This window comes from Astatotilapia calliptera, chromosome 18, assembly GCF_964374335.1.
Source record: "Astatotilapia calliptera chromosome 18, fAstCal68.1, whole genome shotgun sequence".
NCBI lineage: Eukaryota > Metazoa > Chordata > Actinopteri > Cichliformes > Cichlidae > Astatotilapia > Astatotilapia calliptera.
The window spans coordinates 21,627,408-21,645,168 of record NC_137439.1 but is presented as its reverse complement, the minus strand read 5'-3'; the positions used below and the strand labels follow the sequence as shown (position 1 = coordinate 21,645,168).

General features: G+C 40.9%; 1 protein-coding gene across 1 annotated transcript in view; it reads right to left on the bottom strand.

The window, feature by feature from the left end:
* Positions 1 to 545: 545 nt before the first annotated feature.
* Positions 546 to 17,761, bottom strand: part of ece2a (endothelin converting enzyme 2a) — a 100,888-nt gene continuing 83,672 nt past the window's right edge. The window contains exon 4 of the mRNA XM_026148927.2: positions 546 to 1,140. Within this exon, the coding sequence (XP_026004712.1) occupies positions 850 to 1,140 (291 nt within the window). The 3' untranslated portion in view covers positions 546 to 849. The remainder of the gene's footprint in view (positions 1,141 to 17,761) is intronic.

Below are 17,761 nucleotides of genomic sequence, written 5' to 3'. Positions count from 1 at the left end.
GAGATGGGATTTGACGAATGTTTCCAGCACCTTGTTGAATCTGAGCCGTGAAGAATTGAGACAACAGATCAGTTAGCCATTTTTTTTCTTTGCAAATGAGAAATTTATTAAGAGTAACATTTGTTAATCATGTTTTCAAAACGACAAAAGGCACAAGTTTGTCTATTAAACTATTAAACTATTAAACAATACTTGAAATGTGCAATTCACTTGTATTTTTATTTTTATTCCTATTTTTATTCCTATTTATTCTATTTATCCCCTTCGTATATTTTATTTATATTGTCTCTGTATTTATATATATGTGTGTGTGTGTGTGTGTGTGTGTGTGTGTGTGTGTGTGTGTGTGTGTGTGTGTGTGTGTATATATATATATATATATATATATATATATAATATTCTGTAACTCTGTAACTTCTGTCGGTGCTGTGCTTTTTTGGAAATCGAATTTCCCAGAGGAACCCACCCGAGGGATTAATAAAGTTCTATCTAATCTAATCTAATCTAATCTAATCTATTGTGAATACATCTGGTCAGACGCAGGATTTTGTCTCAAACTTTTAGATAAAATATGGATTTCAATTACCATTTATACAGCAGTTCTCTTATCTTTACAACATCTTAATTACATTTGCAGAACATTTATCCAAATATATATCGTTATCTTGATAAAATTTGACTTTAAAACTAATATCTAGTACATCAAACAGTATAAAATAGTTACTCCTTACAAATTCTTAATAAATACATAAAAACAGTAAGGCCAGAAATTTGGTTAACAGTTTCCCGTTGCAAAAAATCACAATATAAAGATTACTTATAAAGGCAATCCTACATATCAGAGTCACCCTACAGGTCAATATTAGCCAGGAAGTCTTCCTTATCATCATTTGTTATTGTAGTAATCCTGGTTGGTGGAGATTCTGTATCCCGCAGCAGCTTTTTCTCCAGAGCTGCATCTTCCGGGCTGAGCTTCTCCCCTTTGGTCATGACATACACAAAATATTCAAAGCCTTCTCCATAACTTTGATGTTTGATGGACCATTTATATTCCGTACGGGCATAGAGCCGTTTCCTGAAAAAAGGCTGGGCGAAGGTAACGGAGACAAACCGACCTCCAGGCTTCAGGCAGCGGCTGATCTAAGAAGGCAAAGAAAAAGCAGGAGAACCTTATTGGGACAAACAAGCACATCCTACATTACCACCAAGACACACATCATAATCATAATTTTCAACACGGTCACTACCACCTGACTAATAAGTATTTGATGATGCTGGGCAATGAATCTTCATGATTTATGTAAATAGAAAAACTTGGAATTATTTTATTTTGTGGGATTATTTAGTTTTTAGCCAAGAGGCAGGTGCAATGGGAAGGCAGGGACAGGACAGTGATATGCAACAAAGATAATGATAATATTTAAAGTGGACGTTTCAATTATCTGGTACATGCTTTAAACCTTTAGGCAAAGGCAAAGGAACAGCTTCCAAGGATTCAATCATAGTCCTCACAGGAAGTCAGCTGCTTTGGGCTCAGCGTGGCATAATGTGGACCGATATCTAGTTAGTTGGTTGATAAGACAAGGTACTCTGCAGCAGGAACGCTATTGAGGAGAACGCTTTAAGAGCACTGCTTTAGGCTGCACTAAGTGTACTAGACCTTTGATGGTGTCTTGAGTGCATTCTAGTGAAATATTCCTGTGAATTTAAAAAATAACTTTCTCAAAGATTCATGTCTCTGTGATTTAAAGAAAAACTATTGGATGGATCAGCCAATCAGGTTGCTTTAATGCGCACAAGGTGTTTTACTCTGTAAGCCTCTCAGCGACTTGGTGGTTGCATAATGCCCATCTCTGCGTAGGCTTGCTAAGACAATTACATGCATTTTCTGCAAAGCTAGACTTTCTAAACAAACCCTCGTTTTTTGTTTAGAAAGTATGCATCTGACTGAGTGATCATCATTACTATGATGGGTACAATGTTATTATAAAAGAAGGCTGGAGCTTGGAAAATAAAACCTGAGATAATCTTTTTTTTTTCTCAAAGTAACGGTGTGGGAGAAGCAATCTTCTAAAGTGAATTCAAATCTGAGTCATAACATCTCTCTGTGGCTGCTGCTTCTTTGTTATACACCTTGAATTTTAATTACACTGACAGGCACAAAAGAAAAAAAGAAGTGTCTCGGTAAAGTTTGTCAACCACACGCTGCTAGAGATTTTCCAAGTCTTTTCGACTCTACTGGGCTGATGTGAGTCTTGGGAGTCCAAAACCTCCCATATGTGTTTGGCTAGGTTAACGATCAGTGACTGTGAAGTTCAAAGTGCACGATTTACATCATTTTCATCCTCATCAAACCACCTCAACCCCTGTGGGTGGAGGATAGTGTCATTTAGACAGAGGCCACTGTGATCAGGACAGAAGTGTTGCATCGCAGGATAAAAGTGACCATTCAGAACAACTTTGTATTGATGTGCAGTGACCATTACCTCTGAAGGGACACTATAGAGCCAGCTGATCACACTGTAGGAGTGAAAGGTTAAGCTTTTCCCCTAACATGTCACCCATCTGTTACATCTGTCAAATACCAAATTATCTCAAACTGACAGAGCAGACTTTAAGCACTGAGCTTCTCAGTCTACAGTGGCTGCAGCTTAGTCACGCGGTCTGATAACACAGTGTGACAGGATGAAAACTTAGAGGGTCCCTGCATATGAATAATTGCTACTTTGATTCTCTCACCATACCACCGTGTTTATCCTTTGCGAGGGATACACGTGTGCATCAGGACACGGCAAGTTTCACAAGAGGCAGAGCTCAGGCAAGCAGGAGTATAAAGACACACACGCACATTTAGTTAGACATTAGCAGAGAGTTTCTCCAGAGACATAAGTGTGTGTGGGAGTAAAGAGACACAACTCGCAGAACTCTGTGTAGACACAAACTGAGCTTTTTTTCTGTGTTCCATAAATCAAACATGTCAACAGGGTGAATAACAGATTGCAGGAGAAATATTACAAGTCTGCAGCAGCTTTCTTAAATCTATTATCTGATATGACATCAGAAGATAGTTCAGTAATTTGTCTCTTAAACTCAAAACAACACTGTTACTGATGATTCAGCCGGGGGTGGGGGGGTGCTCTGGAAAATGTGAAGGAGGGGATATTTTCATGACCTTTAAAGCTTTTTCTATTGATAAAGAACCCCCCTCAATTAAGTAAGAAACAATTAAGTGACAGAAAGTTCCTATTTTTCACTATTTGCTGTTTTTACAGGGGATTTGCATAAAAAGTTTAATTAAATAAATTGTATATTTTATAATGATGGGACAGTCTGACAGTCTGTAATTTTACACAATATCACGCGTCGCTGGTTCAGGACACTTAAGGTTAAAGTAGTCTGAATGTGGCCCACAATGTAAAATGAGGTTGACATCCCTGGTGTGAAGTGTGATTGAATACTGTCAGTGTTTACAGATCTAGCTGTGAGACTTCGTGTTAATGGTACATGTGCATGTGTGCGTCAACTGTGTTCTCCTATAAGCCCAAGAAAGATTGCTCCAAAACAGGCCTGGGCATCCCCAGAAATATGCGGCCCATTGGAGAAAAAAAGCTTTGGACCTAACCTGTTGGTCCCGATTTTTAATTTGACCTAAAAATGATCTGAGTTTGTCCTAAATTCATTTTGAGAATGAAAACAACTATTAGATAAACAGGTTATGATATCTGCCTGAACACACAGACATCTACTGAAAAGACAATGCAGAGAGAAGCTACTTCGTGGTCTTTCTGGGTGGCTTCTTGCCCGGGTCCTGAGGGCAGAGAAGCTGGTGTTGAGCTCACGTGTGACTGTCATGCAAGCTGGGATGGAGTGGCTGAGGTCTGTACAGTACTGTGACAGAGTGTGGAGCCAATCCTCATATACTGCTGGGGTCTTTTGAGAGTTGCTCTCAGAGGAGCACGTGTATCCTGCTCTTTTCACATGATTCATCTCCACCAGCATGCAGCCTATATATGAATTATTCACTTTTCACTGTGACGCAGAGGAAAAATGAGAGGAAGAGTGGAGGGGATGTTGGATATGGGATAAAATATGTCATGTAAGGCAAAGAAACAAGAAAGTGAAGAAGATGTTCCAGATGAGGGACACAAGATAAACGTATTTAAAACTGAAACCTTTTTATGTTCAGATTTACAACATTTTGGGTAAAAGCAACTGCACTAGTTGTCTTCCTGACAAAGCTAAACTAAGCTAGGCTGAAATAACTGTCAGCCAGTCGGGAAGCGCAGGATCCAGACTTCAGTGTTTCTCAAAGCTGAGTTAACTGAAGCAAGAAATAAAAAATGAAAACAAGATGGCAAACACACCACTGCTGCCTTCCCCCCGTCTACACAGTAGGAATGGTGAACATGTTAGCTCACAGCTGTTTCCACTTAGGACACAAACATGACTGGTTTCAATCATGTTTCTCTTCAAAACATTTATCAAGAACACAAATGGTCCCAGTAAATGTTTTACCGTGTTCTTATAGTTTGACATGAAATGAATTTGGATGAATGTTTGACTTGATGTTATTATCTATCTGGGCTCTTTGAAGACATCTCCTGTTGGTGGGGCTTCACTGGCTTCACCCTTAGGTGGAAGCTTGCTATTAGTAGAACACACCGCATGGAAGGCCCTTTTTGGTGAAATATTAATAGAAAATATTTAGTTGATTCATGGACTCTATTTTATTCCCTGATGTGGGCCTGTGTGCCAAACTGTGTTGGAGTTTTTACATAACCTTGTTGTGAAAATAAAGACATTTTAATTTTATTTTGAAAAGAGTATCTTGGAGTTTTTGATATTCAAGCCTATATATATCCCTTCCAAAGAGCACCTCAAATATGCTATGCTGCCAAAAGTATTTGCTCGTTTGCCTTCGCACACTTATGAACCTGAGTGATATCCCATTTTAATCCATGTGGTTTATTGTGATATAAACAAGGTTTATGAGTGTTTATGGGAATTTCTGACCATCCTTCCCGAAGGGCATTTGTGATGTCAGACTGATGTTGGACGAGAAGGCTTGGCTCACAGTCTCCGCTCTAATTCATCCCAAAGCTGTTCTTTCAGGTTTAGGTCAGGACTCTGTGCAGGCCAGTCAAGTTCTTCCACTCCAAACTCGCTCATCCATGTCTTTTGGGACATTGCTTTGTGGACTGGTGTACAGAGATGTTGGAACAGGAAGGGGCCATTACCAAACTGTTCCCACAAAGTTAAGAGTGTGAAATAGTCCAAAGTGTCTTGGTATGCTGAAGTATTAAGAGTTCCTTTTACTAGAACTAAGGGACCGAGCCCAACTCCTGCAAAACAACCCCACACCATAATCTCCCCTCCACCAAACTTTACTCCTGTCACAATGCAGTCACACAAGTACCGTTGCAGTTGCTCGACCATGGAAACCCCTTCCATGAAGCTCGTTATGAACTGTTCTTGAGCTAATCTGGAGTCCGCACGGAGTTTGGACGTCTGCAGAAAGTTGATGACACATGCGCACCGTGAGCCTCAGCATCCACTGACCCTGCTCTGTGATTTCATGTGGCCTTCCAATTCATGGTTGAGACGCTGTCATTCCTCTTTGTTACATTACCACTAACATTTGACTGTGGAATAATTAGTAGCAAGAAATTTTCATAACTGGAATTCACTGAGCTCCTGAGAGAGCGACCCATTCATTCACAAATGTTTGTGAAAGCAATCTGCATGCCTAGGTGCTTGATTTTACAGACCTGTGTCCATAGGCGTGATTGGAACCCTGAAATCAATGGTTTGAATGGGTGAGTGAATACTTTTGGTAATATATTGTAGAAATGGGTAGAATCCATGGAGTACAACTTATCAAAAACAATTGACATTTATTGAAGCAACTTGTGATTTTTGCCACCTCCACCTCTCGAGCTTTTGCTGCTCTTTCAAACAGAACTACCCGCACTGACCTAGCTGATGCTTGGAAGTAACTGTTGCCAAAGGAAACTTCCTGTGTATCATATAAATGTTCCTTTAATACTGTACAGTTTTCTCAGAAAGTCCCTTGGCTGTCACATTTAACTTTACGCCAAAGTGCGACTCGCATTTCACTGAACTGCAGTGCGAGTTAACATCCTCCTGACTTCATCACTTCAGACATTATTCATGACATTGAGATGTATGGCTGCACTCTGTGCCTTTGGAGTGTAACTCCAGAATCTTATGTCACAGGTGACTGATGTCACTGCAGCCCAAGAAGACACTGAACTACAGCAAACGAGTCAGCTATAACTACTGTAATACCCACTGTTTGACAGTGAGGCTGGCAGTTAGAGGATGGCAATAAATTATCTGATGTTTCAGGTCATTTTACACAATGTAATACATTAGTCATACATCAAATTACCCTTTGTGTTTACAAGATACATTACTAACCCAGATTCTCACACTCAGCATGGGCCTGTATGAATGCATACACTGAAAATCCTCATGAGGAGGAGGATGATGCTCTGAGTGAATTGAGTCATATTTATATAAAGTCTATATGCAAATCAGCTCGTGCATGGCAGCAGCTCTGACATGATGTTAATCACACACACAAAAACAGAATCTCATTTCTTCAGGACAAGTGGAGAAAAAAGCAACAAACACAAGGAGTCACATATTGGAATTAACAGATGGATAAACTGGGATTTATATGACAATGCAGTCAGAAAAACACGGAGGCTCTTTTCAGTCCGTCCACTCTTTGTCAAACATCTGTAAGCTGATCCCAAGTAGGACACAGGGTTCCTCCAAGAGGACAGGGGAAACCACTGTGGTAGTATTCATTTTCACACACTACTGAAGTGCTGCCCCAAAATACACAAACACACCTGAAAACACAGCTGAGATACACAAACACACAATGACACGCATGGACCCACACACACCTACCCCCCCACACACACCAACAGGTCATAGCCTGTTCTGAATTATTTAGCGTGGCAGTTGAAGCTTGTGTCCAAGTCACCTGACGTGTCTTGAATGTATAAAGAGGAAATATGAGATCCGGAGTTAAGTTTCCCATGAGATTTCCCAGGTACTCCCACTGACACCTTTGGGTAATTTATCTCTTTGTTATCATTCCCTAGAGGGAGTTCATAGAGAAGAAAATGGAGCACAGCGTCAGTTCACGCAGGCCATGAAGTTAAACTTCACCACAATCCTGGCATATCAGTTGATCCCAATGCAGCTGAAGGCTCAGCTGATACTTTCCATGCATCTAATTTATAAATCTAGGAAGAAAACAATGTTTAGGCTGCTTAAGTCCACTCACATCTGGTCATCTGTAAGCTGCTGAGTAACCCACCTGCACCCCTGCTCAACCTGACTTAAACCAGCTTTTAACTGATTCCTTGTTCTTGCTCTTCCCGCTGCAAGCTTTCCACGTATTGGCATTGAAGCGTGGAGCGGTATCAGGACAGAGCCACAGTGCCAAATATAAATAAGAGCAGATGGAAATAATCTTCTTTTGGCTATGGCAGTCCTGATGGAAGTTTTGAGCTAAAATGCATTTCATTGTCTCCAGTGTCTTTGCAGCTTTGTCTAAAATGGGATTAACCTAAATTTTATATTTAAGGAGCTCTTTTCCATATTCACATAGTTTATTGTGCTAATCTAAAATTAGCATCCCTGCAACATTCATACACAATTTGTTAGCTATTACCTGCTTACATTTCTGGCAACACCATTAAGATCAATTTTGCACAGTTTACTGTGGCCAGGTAGTCTTGTTAAGCTTACTGATGAACCAAACTGACCCTATAAGTACAATGAACTTCAAAAAGGACTTCTATTAACATTAGGCCTCTCTCTTCTGATTCCCTGTTAGTAAATGATTTAATAATTGATTAACATGTTGATTTATTCTGCTATACAGAAACTGTACAGGATGAATATGTTAGTTTAAGTGAATTGCCACCTCAAAGTCATACTAATAGCCCATTTCCACTAGTACCAACTCGGCTCGACGGCCGTTTTCCATCACAATCAAGTACCACCTAATGTGCGTAAGGTCATTATAGCCACGACCGTACGTTTAGCAGCCAAAAGTCCCGTGACATCATTTGTATGCAACACAAACGCCACAACAAAGAACCACAATGAGACAATGGTACACCGGCTGCTTGGTTCATGGCTTTTTTGTCATATTCAGGGACCACATTGTTGTTTTTTGTATAGTGATTTCCCTTGTTGCCGGGTTTCAAAAATGGCAGTTTTGATTTTGGCGAAGGAGATGCTCTCATGACTCATTGAGCAACGCCACTGAGTAGCCAGTTGGTGGTATGCAGTCCGTTTACATCACATTTTCGGATCGCCTCAGACAACTTGGGATCCCAGCTGAATAGGTACTAAAAAAGTACTTGGTACCAGGTACTACCATCTAAAACCCTAAAAACCAAGTAGAGCCTTGCCGAGCCGACCCGAGTAGGTACAAGTGGAAAAGGGCTATAAACTGTCAGAATCCTCAAAGCACAGGTCGAGGGGTAGGAGTGACTGCAATCTTTCACCCTAGCCTATTAGTCAACCAAAGACCCATTTGGTTCTTTATTTGAAAAGCTCTATTCTAATATGTAAAGGCCTGGATGAAATCTAATTTACTACGTCTAAATTAAAATAAAACTGAGGTCTTTACTTGGTCCTAAAAATCTTACAAACATGGTAACTTAACTATTTTATTAGGTATTTACTTTGGGGTTTCCCATGATGCAATGAGCATTTCTTCTTCACTCGGGTCTTTTACCTGTCTGTCTGGTTATGCATAACTACTGTATTTAATCATTAGTAAATATTAAATTCATCCTCTTTCTCTCATAGTGTGTCTTTTATCTTGTCTCTCTATGCTCTCTTCTCTTCCCCTTCACTCCAACCAGTAGCAGCAGATGGCTGCCTGTCCCTGAGTCTGGTTCTACTGGAGACTGTTTTCCTGTTAAAATTGAGTTTTTCCTACCAAGTGCTTGCTCACAGGTGGTTGTGTAATTGTTGTTGTTTCTTTAAATTTTGTAGGGTTTTTACCTTCCAATATAAAGCTGTTGTTGTGAATTGGTGCTATTTAATAATAACTGAAATTAAATGACATGCAGCCAAACTAACATCTAAGATTTGAGAATAAAATGCAGGTTTTGTTTTAGTCAATTAAAAAATGTCAAGAGCCAGTGAGAGAGTTCTGGAAACTTAAATATTTTAAGGGGACTGAATCTAAAAAGTGGTCATATTTTAGATTTTATAAGTGTGGAAGAAGGTTTGATTGAACATGGCATCTCTAATAAAACTGCCTTATGACCACGACATCACTGAGGGCTTTAGAGCAGGAAAAATATAATTCGGTGTTACCTGTCTGCTAAAATCTCAACAGATTGTCAAGCCGCCATGTAAGCTGTATCTCCAGACAGTAGTTAAGTTTCTTCCCCCAAATAAAATATCTTGTTCAAAAATTGTCAGTCAGAGTGGTTGAAACAGAAAGAAACACTGCAGACTGCTAAAGTTCCCTCTGTACGTCAACATTTTGGCTGATTGCATCACTGTTTTCTTAAGATTTGCTATGCAAATCATGCATGCCAGTGTGTACACTCAAATACAACCGACAACAAATAGAAAAACTATTTGTTTTATATGTATTGTATGCATTAGAACTGCATACTACTATATTTTGCTTATGAGATTAAGTCTTATAATTATCTTGCATGAGAGTAATAGGGCACGTAACAAAGATGTTCTTAATAAAAAAGAACAAATATAATAAATATATATGAGAACTACCAGTCAACCTTTTTCTGGATAACTACAAGAATTAGTCTGGTACATATAACCTGAAGAATCTAGGTACTGGAAGAAACAGATCAACTTATTTAAACCTTTGAAATATTAACTTTGTATATGTCAGTCTAAGTCCCTGCCTGACCTTTCCACATTAGTCAGAGAGAAGATAAGCTGTGGAGCCAAGAAGAATGACATTTTATTCACTCAGCAGTCTTTCTTTCTCCAGGTGCGTACTCTGAATTTCTCCTATTCACTGCTTTGTCTTTCTGTCCTCACTGGGCTGCAATATCCTCGGTTATCTCCATTGTCTCTCCTCGCTAAGCTCAGACTCGCCTAAAGATACTGTATATGAGATAACTGATGGTCTCTGGTGGTCAGATGAGGACAGGGTGACAGGTGGTCATAACTGTGATTTCACTCTGCAAGATCTTTAAGTTGCATAATCTGGGTTCATCTGAGATGGAAATGTTAAGTTGCTCATGAGCCCTGAACTTCTCTAGATATTACTCAACGGAGGTGCAGGCAAGGAAGCAAACGTCTGCACAAATGAAGATTTATTATAATATTAATTTGTGCCAGTACTATAACAGTGGGTCACAGCTAGCCAGCAATTGTCCTGTGTCCTGTCTCTATACTCAGGCAGCACCCTTGCATAATGCAGCTGATGCAAAATACCACAAATTACAAGCTACTGTGGGTTGCATGCGAGAGGACGACTTCACAGAATGACCTTGTTTTCCAGACACACTTCAACCTTCATCCTTTCTTGTTCTTGTGCATCAACAACAATCTCTTTCTGATAGCTGTTCATGTTTTCATTTTATCAGTTCTAGTAAACATTTCAATTAAAAACAATTGTTAAAAATTACGAACCAACACAGAAATTGGCAATTCCCAAATCATTTAGTGAGTGTAGATGGCTTCCATCCATCCATTAGCTCGGCTGTCACAGGGCAAGAGGTGGGGTACACCCTGGACAGGTTGAAATGCCATTACAGGGCTAACACCGAAAGACAAACCATTCACACCTACAACCAAATTAACCAGATAACTAACGTGCATGTCTTTGGACTGTACCTGTAGAGAACCCATGCAGGCACAGCGAGAACATAGAAATGCCACACAGAAAGGCCCCGGCCAGGTGGTGAATTCAAACTCAGAACTTTCTTGGTGTGAGGCTATCCTGCTGTCTTTGGCGTTACATTTGCAATTTAAATGTACACTCACCAGACAGATTGTTCGGTACATCTGTTCAACTGCTTGTTAATGCAAATATCTAATCAGCCAATGACATCTCAGCAACTCAATGCACTGTCACGAAGATCTGTTGAAATTCCAACTGAGAATGGGGAACAAAAGTGATTCCAGTGACTTTGAACATGGCCTGGTTGTTAGTGCCGGACAGGCTGGTCTGAGTGTTTCAGAAACTGCTGATCAAGTGGGATTTTCCCACCTCTAGATTTTATTGAAAATGTCCAACATGGACCAAAAGCTCTGAGGAATTTTTCCAGCACCTTATTTAATCAATGCCATGATGGATTTCGGCAGAAAAAGGGGGGCTTAGATGGTTCTGGTGACTGTAGGATTGACATGGCATCCAAATAATTTAAAGCTGATGAACTTTATTAATGTATACAACTGTATGTCTGTGAGGGAAAAAACAACTAAAAATGACTGAAACAACAGTGCATATAAGATACTAGAGATGGACCGATCCGATATTACGTATCGGTATCGGTCCGATACTGACCTAAATTACTGGATCGGATATCGGAGAAAAATAAAAAATGTAATCCGATCCATTAAATATCACGAAAGCACCTCACAAAACTTGCAACATGCCGTAACTCACCTCAGAACGTTAGCACGTCGGAGCAGTATGCATCACGTGATAGAGCAGCTGTGGCATGCAGGACCTGTCGGTGGTCTGGATAGCATGTGGAGCTTCGCTAGCAACCTGGCATTTCATCTCCGACAAAGTTATCCCCGAGAGAAGTAAAGCAAGTGTGTAAGTCCATCTCTGAATGTTTGTAAAGCATTCCCACGTTAAGCTTAACAAGCGACTGCCTCTCGCTCTCCGGCTGCTACTTCAATCATGAAACTGCTTAAATCAGCTGATCGGCTTTTCTGTCGCGAGTCTGTCTCTCGTTTGTTTTTGGTCCACTTTGCGCCAGAAAGAGCAAACCAGCGGCTGAACAACAGCAGCACGTTTAAGCTTGATAAGCTGTTGTTAGAATTTATTTAATATTAATTTCTACACCAGGATCTTTTTCTACGTAGCTGACGCTGGTAACTGTGCAGGGACGGATCTAGCAAAGTTTAGCCAGGGGGGCCGATAGGGCATTAACTGGGAAAAGGGGGCACAAAGACATACTTTTCTTTCTTATTCTCATTTAAAATGTCTAGCTTTTAATAAATAATTATCTGACACCCAAAGTTTTAATTTGATGTAAAATGAATAGAAGTCAATTACTGTACATAGTGACTATTAAGTCTAATATATATACCCTAGTAAGCTATAGTACTTTTTACTTTGGGAAGGTACCATCTGTGCAGTCTGCAATTTTGTTGAAGAAAGATGTTGAATCTATTTAATATTTCTTGAAAAATAATTGATTTCTGTGCATTTTTTTTCACACTGCATCAAATTAAGGTTGATTACGTCGATTAAGCATCATGAGGTGGCGCGTGAGGGGTGGTTCCCTATTTTTTATTTATTTAATTTTGTTGTTGCTCGGAGTTGGAACCCTATTAGTTAGGTTGCTTAATATTTACGCTAAGTACTCTTTAAAATACCAGAATAGGGAGGATGGTGTAGGTCTAAGTTTATTAGATTGATCAGTATTGCTGAACTATGAAATATTTTTTTTGTATACAGGTATAACAGAATAGCTTTAGTGTAGTTGTTGTTTTAAACTTGAGTATGAACTTGCAGACTTGCAAAATGCAGCAAGATATTTTAAAAAACAGTTTTGTTGATTAAAAAACACTATATCGGATTCATATCGGTATCGGCAGATATCCAAATTTATGATATCGGTATCGGTATCGGACATAAAAAAGTGGTATCGTGCCATCTCTATAAGATACTGCTGTGATCATTTTCATACGTCGTTAGAAATATACTGATTGCTTTCATAGGAGTTTACATACATAAAAAGAAGCTGAAAGGGGGAGGAGTTCATCCTATGCTACCTCCATTTCTCAGGTTTTTCCTTGCTATTAGAAATTAAAACTGTGGACTCAATATGGAAGCTATAAAATGTGAGAGATGAAATTTAGAATGTTTAAGGGTTGATGTGAAAGTAAGGAATCTACAAGTGAACTTTCATTTAACACCATGCAAACAGGAATATGTACAACTTATACTTCTGTCATTTGATAACACCTGTATTATATTCCTATCTTTTTTCTTCTTTCAACCTTTAAATTCACCAACAACAAAAAAGTTATACTTTGTTGCACCGTGGATAAAGTAGGAGGCCAGATTTTGAAAATGAAGGAGAGCGTGCTGAATAAAGAAACTGAGTGTCAATTAACGTGTTCATCTCAAAATGCTTGTTAAGTTAAAAAAAGCCGCCATCTGTTCCAAGCTGAGGGTAGAAGCTGAAGTAAGGGGGTGGGACTGTGAGGGGCAGGCAGAGGTGGAGGTGGCGCTTTGTGCGTGCCTGAGTGTGTGTGCACCCACTTCACTGTGGGTGAGGCAGAGCTGATCAGTGGGTAGAGACAACAACAGAGCGCTATCTCTGGACAACAGACCTGGATGGACCACAGCCTACTGTCTCCCTTAGACGTACCGTTAACACATACACACACCCGCACATTCACTTGCACGCCAACCACACACACACACACACACACACACACACAAACACACTTGAAGTGGGGCGAACATATTTTAAAAAAAGCAGGGAGGAGGTGCAGTTTTTATTTAGGTCATATTTTCACATCATATTTCATAATTTCCCTCCCATCTTGTTTACTGGGATCATGTAGCTCTGCAGCCCCCTCCCTTAAGGAATGTGCATTTGAAATCTACCGCCTCTCTTCCTTTCCATTTCACCTCACCCGAAGCCTGCAGCCAAGCATGTGGATGGCAAAAACGTGTAAACGTCTTGAAGAAACGAAGAGGGCGTGGGTGAGAGAAGCGTGGAGGAAAAGAAGGACAGGAGAGAAAATAAGTGTGTGTGTGTGGGGGGGGGGGCTTACTCAATGTGGGTCTCCTAACAAAGCAAATCTGCTCTTCCCTTCAGGGGTGCAACAGCCTGCTTTGTTTCCTCCATCCCTCCATCCACTGTTTTATCCATCCCTTTCTCTCCTGCTTCTAAAGAGCCAAATGTGCAGCTGCTATGAGGAACCATCTGCCCCGAAGAAGCTTCGTTTTATGTGCACGCGCAACTTTAAACTCTGTCTACAACAGAAAATATCAGCGACTGAAGGTCCAGCTCTATCTGAGTTGAACTGGCGCACATGACAAGAACAAAAACGACACAATAAACAAGCAGAAATTTGATTACGCCTTTAACGTTTGCACAGCCCCTTATTCCCACCGGGAAACTTACAGTACTTGGAGCAACAATAGATAACAGAGGAAAACGTGACAATGTTGGATTCCCTCTCCCCATCCTCATCTCCGCCTTCCTCCTTTTCACCCACCCACCCATCCTCCCCTGAATTTTCCTCTCCTCCTCACCCCGCATCGCCTCCTCCACCCGTTGACTACACAGATAAATTATACATCAGAAACCTTCTCCTCTTTTCCGCTCTCTCCCTCCACATCCACACACCCCCTTTAGCTTGCTGGGACAAAACTGCTTGTTTGTGCTCGACTACATGTGCGTGTGTACTTCCAGCTCATGATGCGCTGCCAAAGAGCTGCGCCGATTCCAAAATGACTCAACACCTTTCACAAACCTGAGTGCAGGTTGTGCGGCGGGCTCGCGGAGGCTCGAGCTACAGTGGCAAGACGACGACAACAACAACAAGAGCACGCCTTTCAAATAGGCGCATCTCTCCCTCTCATACCTTGTGTTGCCATGGAGATGAAAGTTTTGTGCTGGTCACAGTAACATATGTAGGTCAAAGCGGGACACCTCTCAAAACAAAAACACCAGGCGGTGGCGACGGGAAACTCACGCCTTCATTAGGCAAGGAGAGAAAGTGAAAAAAGTCCAGATAACGAGCAGCCCTGATATGAGAAAACAGCTCCAACGACGCAAAAGCACACTGAATATTTACTGTGGAAATAAACAGAAAAACTTATCTGAGATGTAAGGCTTTCATTTTTTTTTTAATCACTCTGGCGAGCACACTTGTGTGTCAGAAGGTTTTCTCGACAGCCTTATTAGTGCACTGACTTTAGGTGTATGCAGGAGTTCAATAAAAGACAAGGAGTCACTATTATCTGATACTAACTGCAGCTCTGAACTGGGTCACTGCTGATGCATTTACATCCGTGCTGTGAGACGTGATATTAGCATTAGTGTGTGTGTGTGTGTGTGTCCGTGAATGCGTGGACCCGTGTCTAATTAATCAGCAAATTCGGACGCCACGTTCTCTCCTCGTGGCACACTGAGCTAAAATTAAAACATCTGTGTCTTCTCCTTTTCATCCACTACAACCATCTCGGGCTTTTATCTCCCATTTCTTCTTTAGCTCTTGCTGCCTCCTCACCCTTCCTGCCTTCCCTTCTCCACTGGGGACCAGACAGAGGTTTGCTTTAATTACTGAACTACTTTTCACACCGGTGGAAAAAGACGGAGACACTCATCAGACAACCACACCCGCCCACTGTTATGCTCCCAGCATCCCTGCGCTGCCTTTCATGCACTTTTCCCCTTGCGTTTGTGTGCCTGCATTAACGTTTGCTTTGTGTTTCATTTTCATAAAGCTTCCTCAAAAAACGCCTCATGCGAGGTCGCTGCTTATAGCAGATACACAGCAGAACATTGCTGCGGTCAAAAATGCTAAATTAATTAAGCGATGTTTGCTATTCTTGGCTCGGTATGATGAAATAAATGATGCAGACTTTGAGAAAAACTTGGATAGGAAGGCACAGAGTCAGCGAATGTGTGATTAATAAACTCATCTGCCTTTCAGAACAGTTGGAAAAAAAATTGTAAAGCTTCGGGGAAATAAGAACTGCAGAGAAACTGGAGCAAAACGTGAGCGCCTGGTACAGTGACACGTTTAGAAGACGGCAGAACAAGAGGAGGGAGGGTGTTCCCCTCGTTTTTGTGGTTCACTCCTTTTCACACCCTCTACATCTCTGTTTTCTTATTCGCTAAATCTCACAACACATTTTAATTTTAATGCCATTTGCACGGCAGCTAACGTTTTTGCTGCTTTAACCGTTCCTTTTAAGCCTTACGTTGCCAGAAGGAAATGTAAACGTCAATGCACGCTGACATATATTCTGAATAACCAAGAGCCAAAACAGAAACAGCTCCATCAATAGTTCTTCCTCTCCCTTTTAATGGCAAGCCAGGGATAAGGCACCTGGCAGTAGCTGAAGAAGAAAGCAGAAACCGCAAGTGAGGCAGAGAAGGAAGGAGGCTGAAAAGGAAGTAAAATGGGCCAGTGTGTCTGGCTGCTGAAGGGGTCTCTCGTGGGACTTGGAAGGCGGACAGGACAGCCCGGTGGAGGTCCCCGTAGCACACTAACACAGTCCAGTCCATTCAGTGGGCCAGTAGCACAGGAAAGCTGCTAAATATTACAAGACACAATAATAGCAACTGAGGAACTTAGATCAGATGACTGAGTGACAGTTTAAGAAGTTGGTGTATGATTAGGGCCGTTTTCAACACATGAGGTGGCATTTCTTAACAACAGCTGCATTTGTTCTTTTTAGAAAGGTTTGTTCAGCTTAGAGCTGGGCGATAGAACGATAACGATATGTATCGCGATATAACTTTTACTCGATAGAGAAATTAAGCTATCGCGATAGACCTCGCCGCTCTTGTCCTCTAAAAAAAAAAAAAGATCAGCCAATCCAAATTAAGTAGCGCAGAGCCGAACCAATCACAGCCGCAGCGTCACGTCGCGTGACTTGTAACGTACAGCACAAGTGCCAAGCCGCATGTGTGTTTGTTTGGGAAGCAGCCAGCGGGTAATGGAGGAAATGAGTGTGCCGACTAGAAAAATCAACCGAGCGTGACCGAAGAGAAAACAGATGATGGTTCCAATGCCGGAGAGATTGTCGAACGGAAGAGCCATAGAAGCTCCGTAGTGTGAAGGTATTTCGGCTATTTCAAGTCTGACAAAAAACAGAGTAGCGTGCACTGTAAATTGTGCCGAAAGCAAGTCTGGAAATACAATAAACTGGTGCATGCGTCACACTGTGCGCCACGTTATTGTTTCGGTGAAATGAATTTCTACAATACTGTTACTGTTAATTCTACTCTCTGCAGTGTTTAAATGCTTACATATACACACAGTTACTGTCCCTCCACACTTACGACTCGGTTCTGCTTCTATGCCCCAGCTTTGTTTACTTTTTCCCACCGAGGCTTCTAGACTTCTGATTGGCCAACATTTCTGCACGGTTAGGAATCTAGCGCCACCTGCTGCTTTGGCATGTTCATAGCAGCGTTTTCCTTCATTTCTGCCTTTATGTGTGGACGGGATTATTTTTTAAAACGGAAACGGAAAATCTCCGTTTTCAAAAATACCCGTGTACGTGTGGACGTAGCCTCAGTCTCTGACTGGAAGCGCTAATTCATCATTCGGCTTTTGTCAGACTAAAGTAACCGTTAAAACTGTTTGAAAAGCTCAGCTATACAACAAGGAGAGATTGAGAATTTCCTTTTAGTTCTCAGTTTATTTGATATTGACAAAAGTTAGTCAGTTTTGTCTGTTCTTCTGTAAAACAAACTAAGATTTATTTTTAGAATTAATATTTTGTTTCTAAGTGGAATTGACAATTTAGTCTGTTTTGTTTGTTCTATTTTGAAAC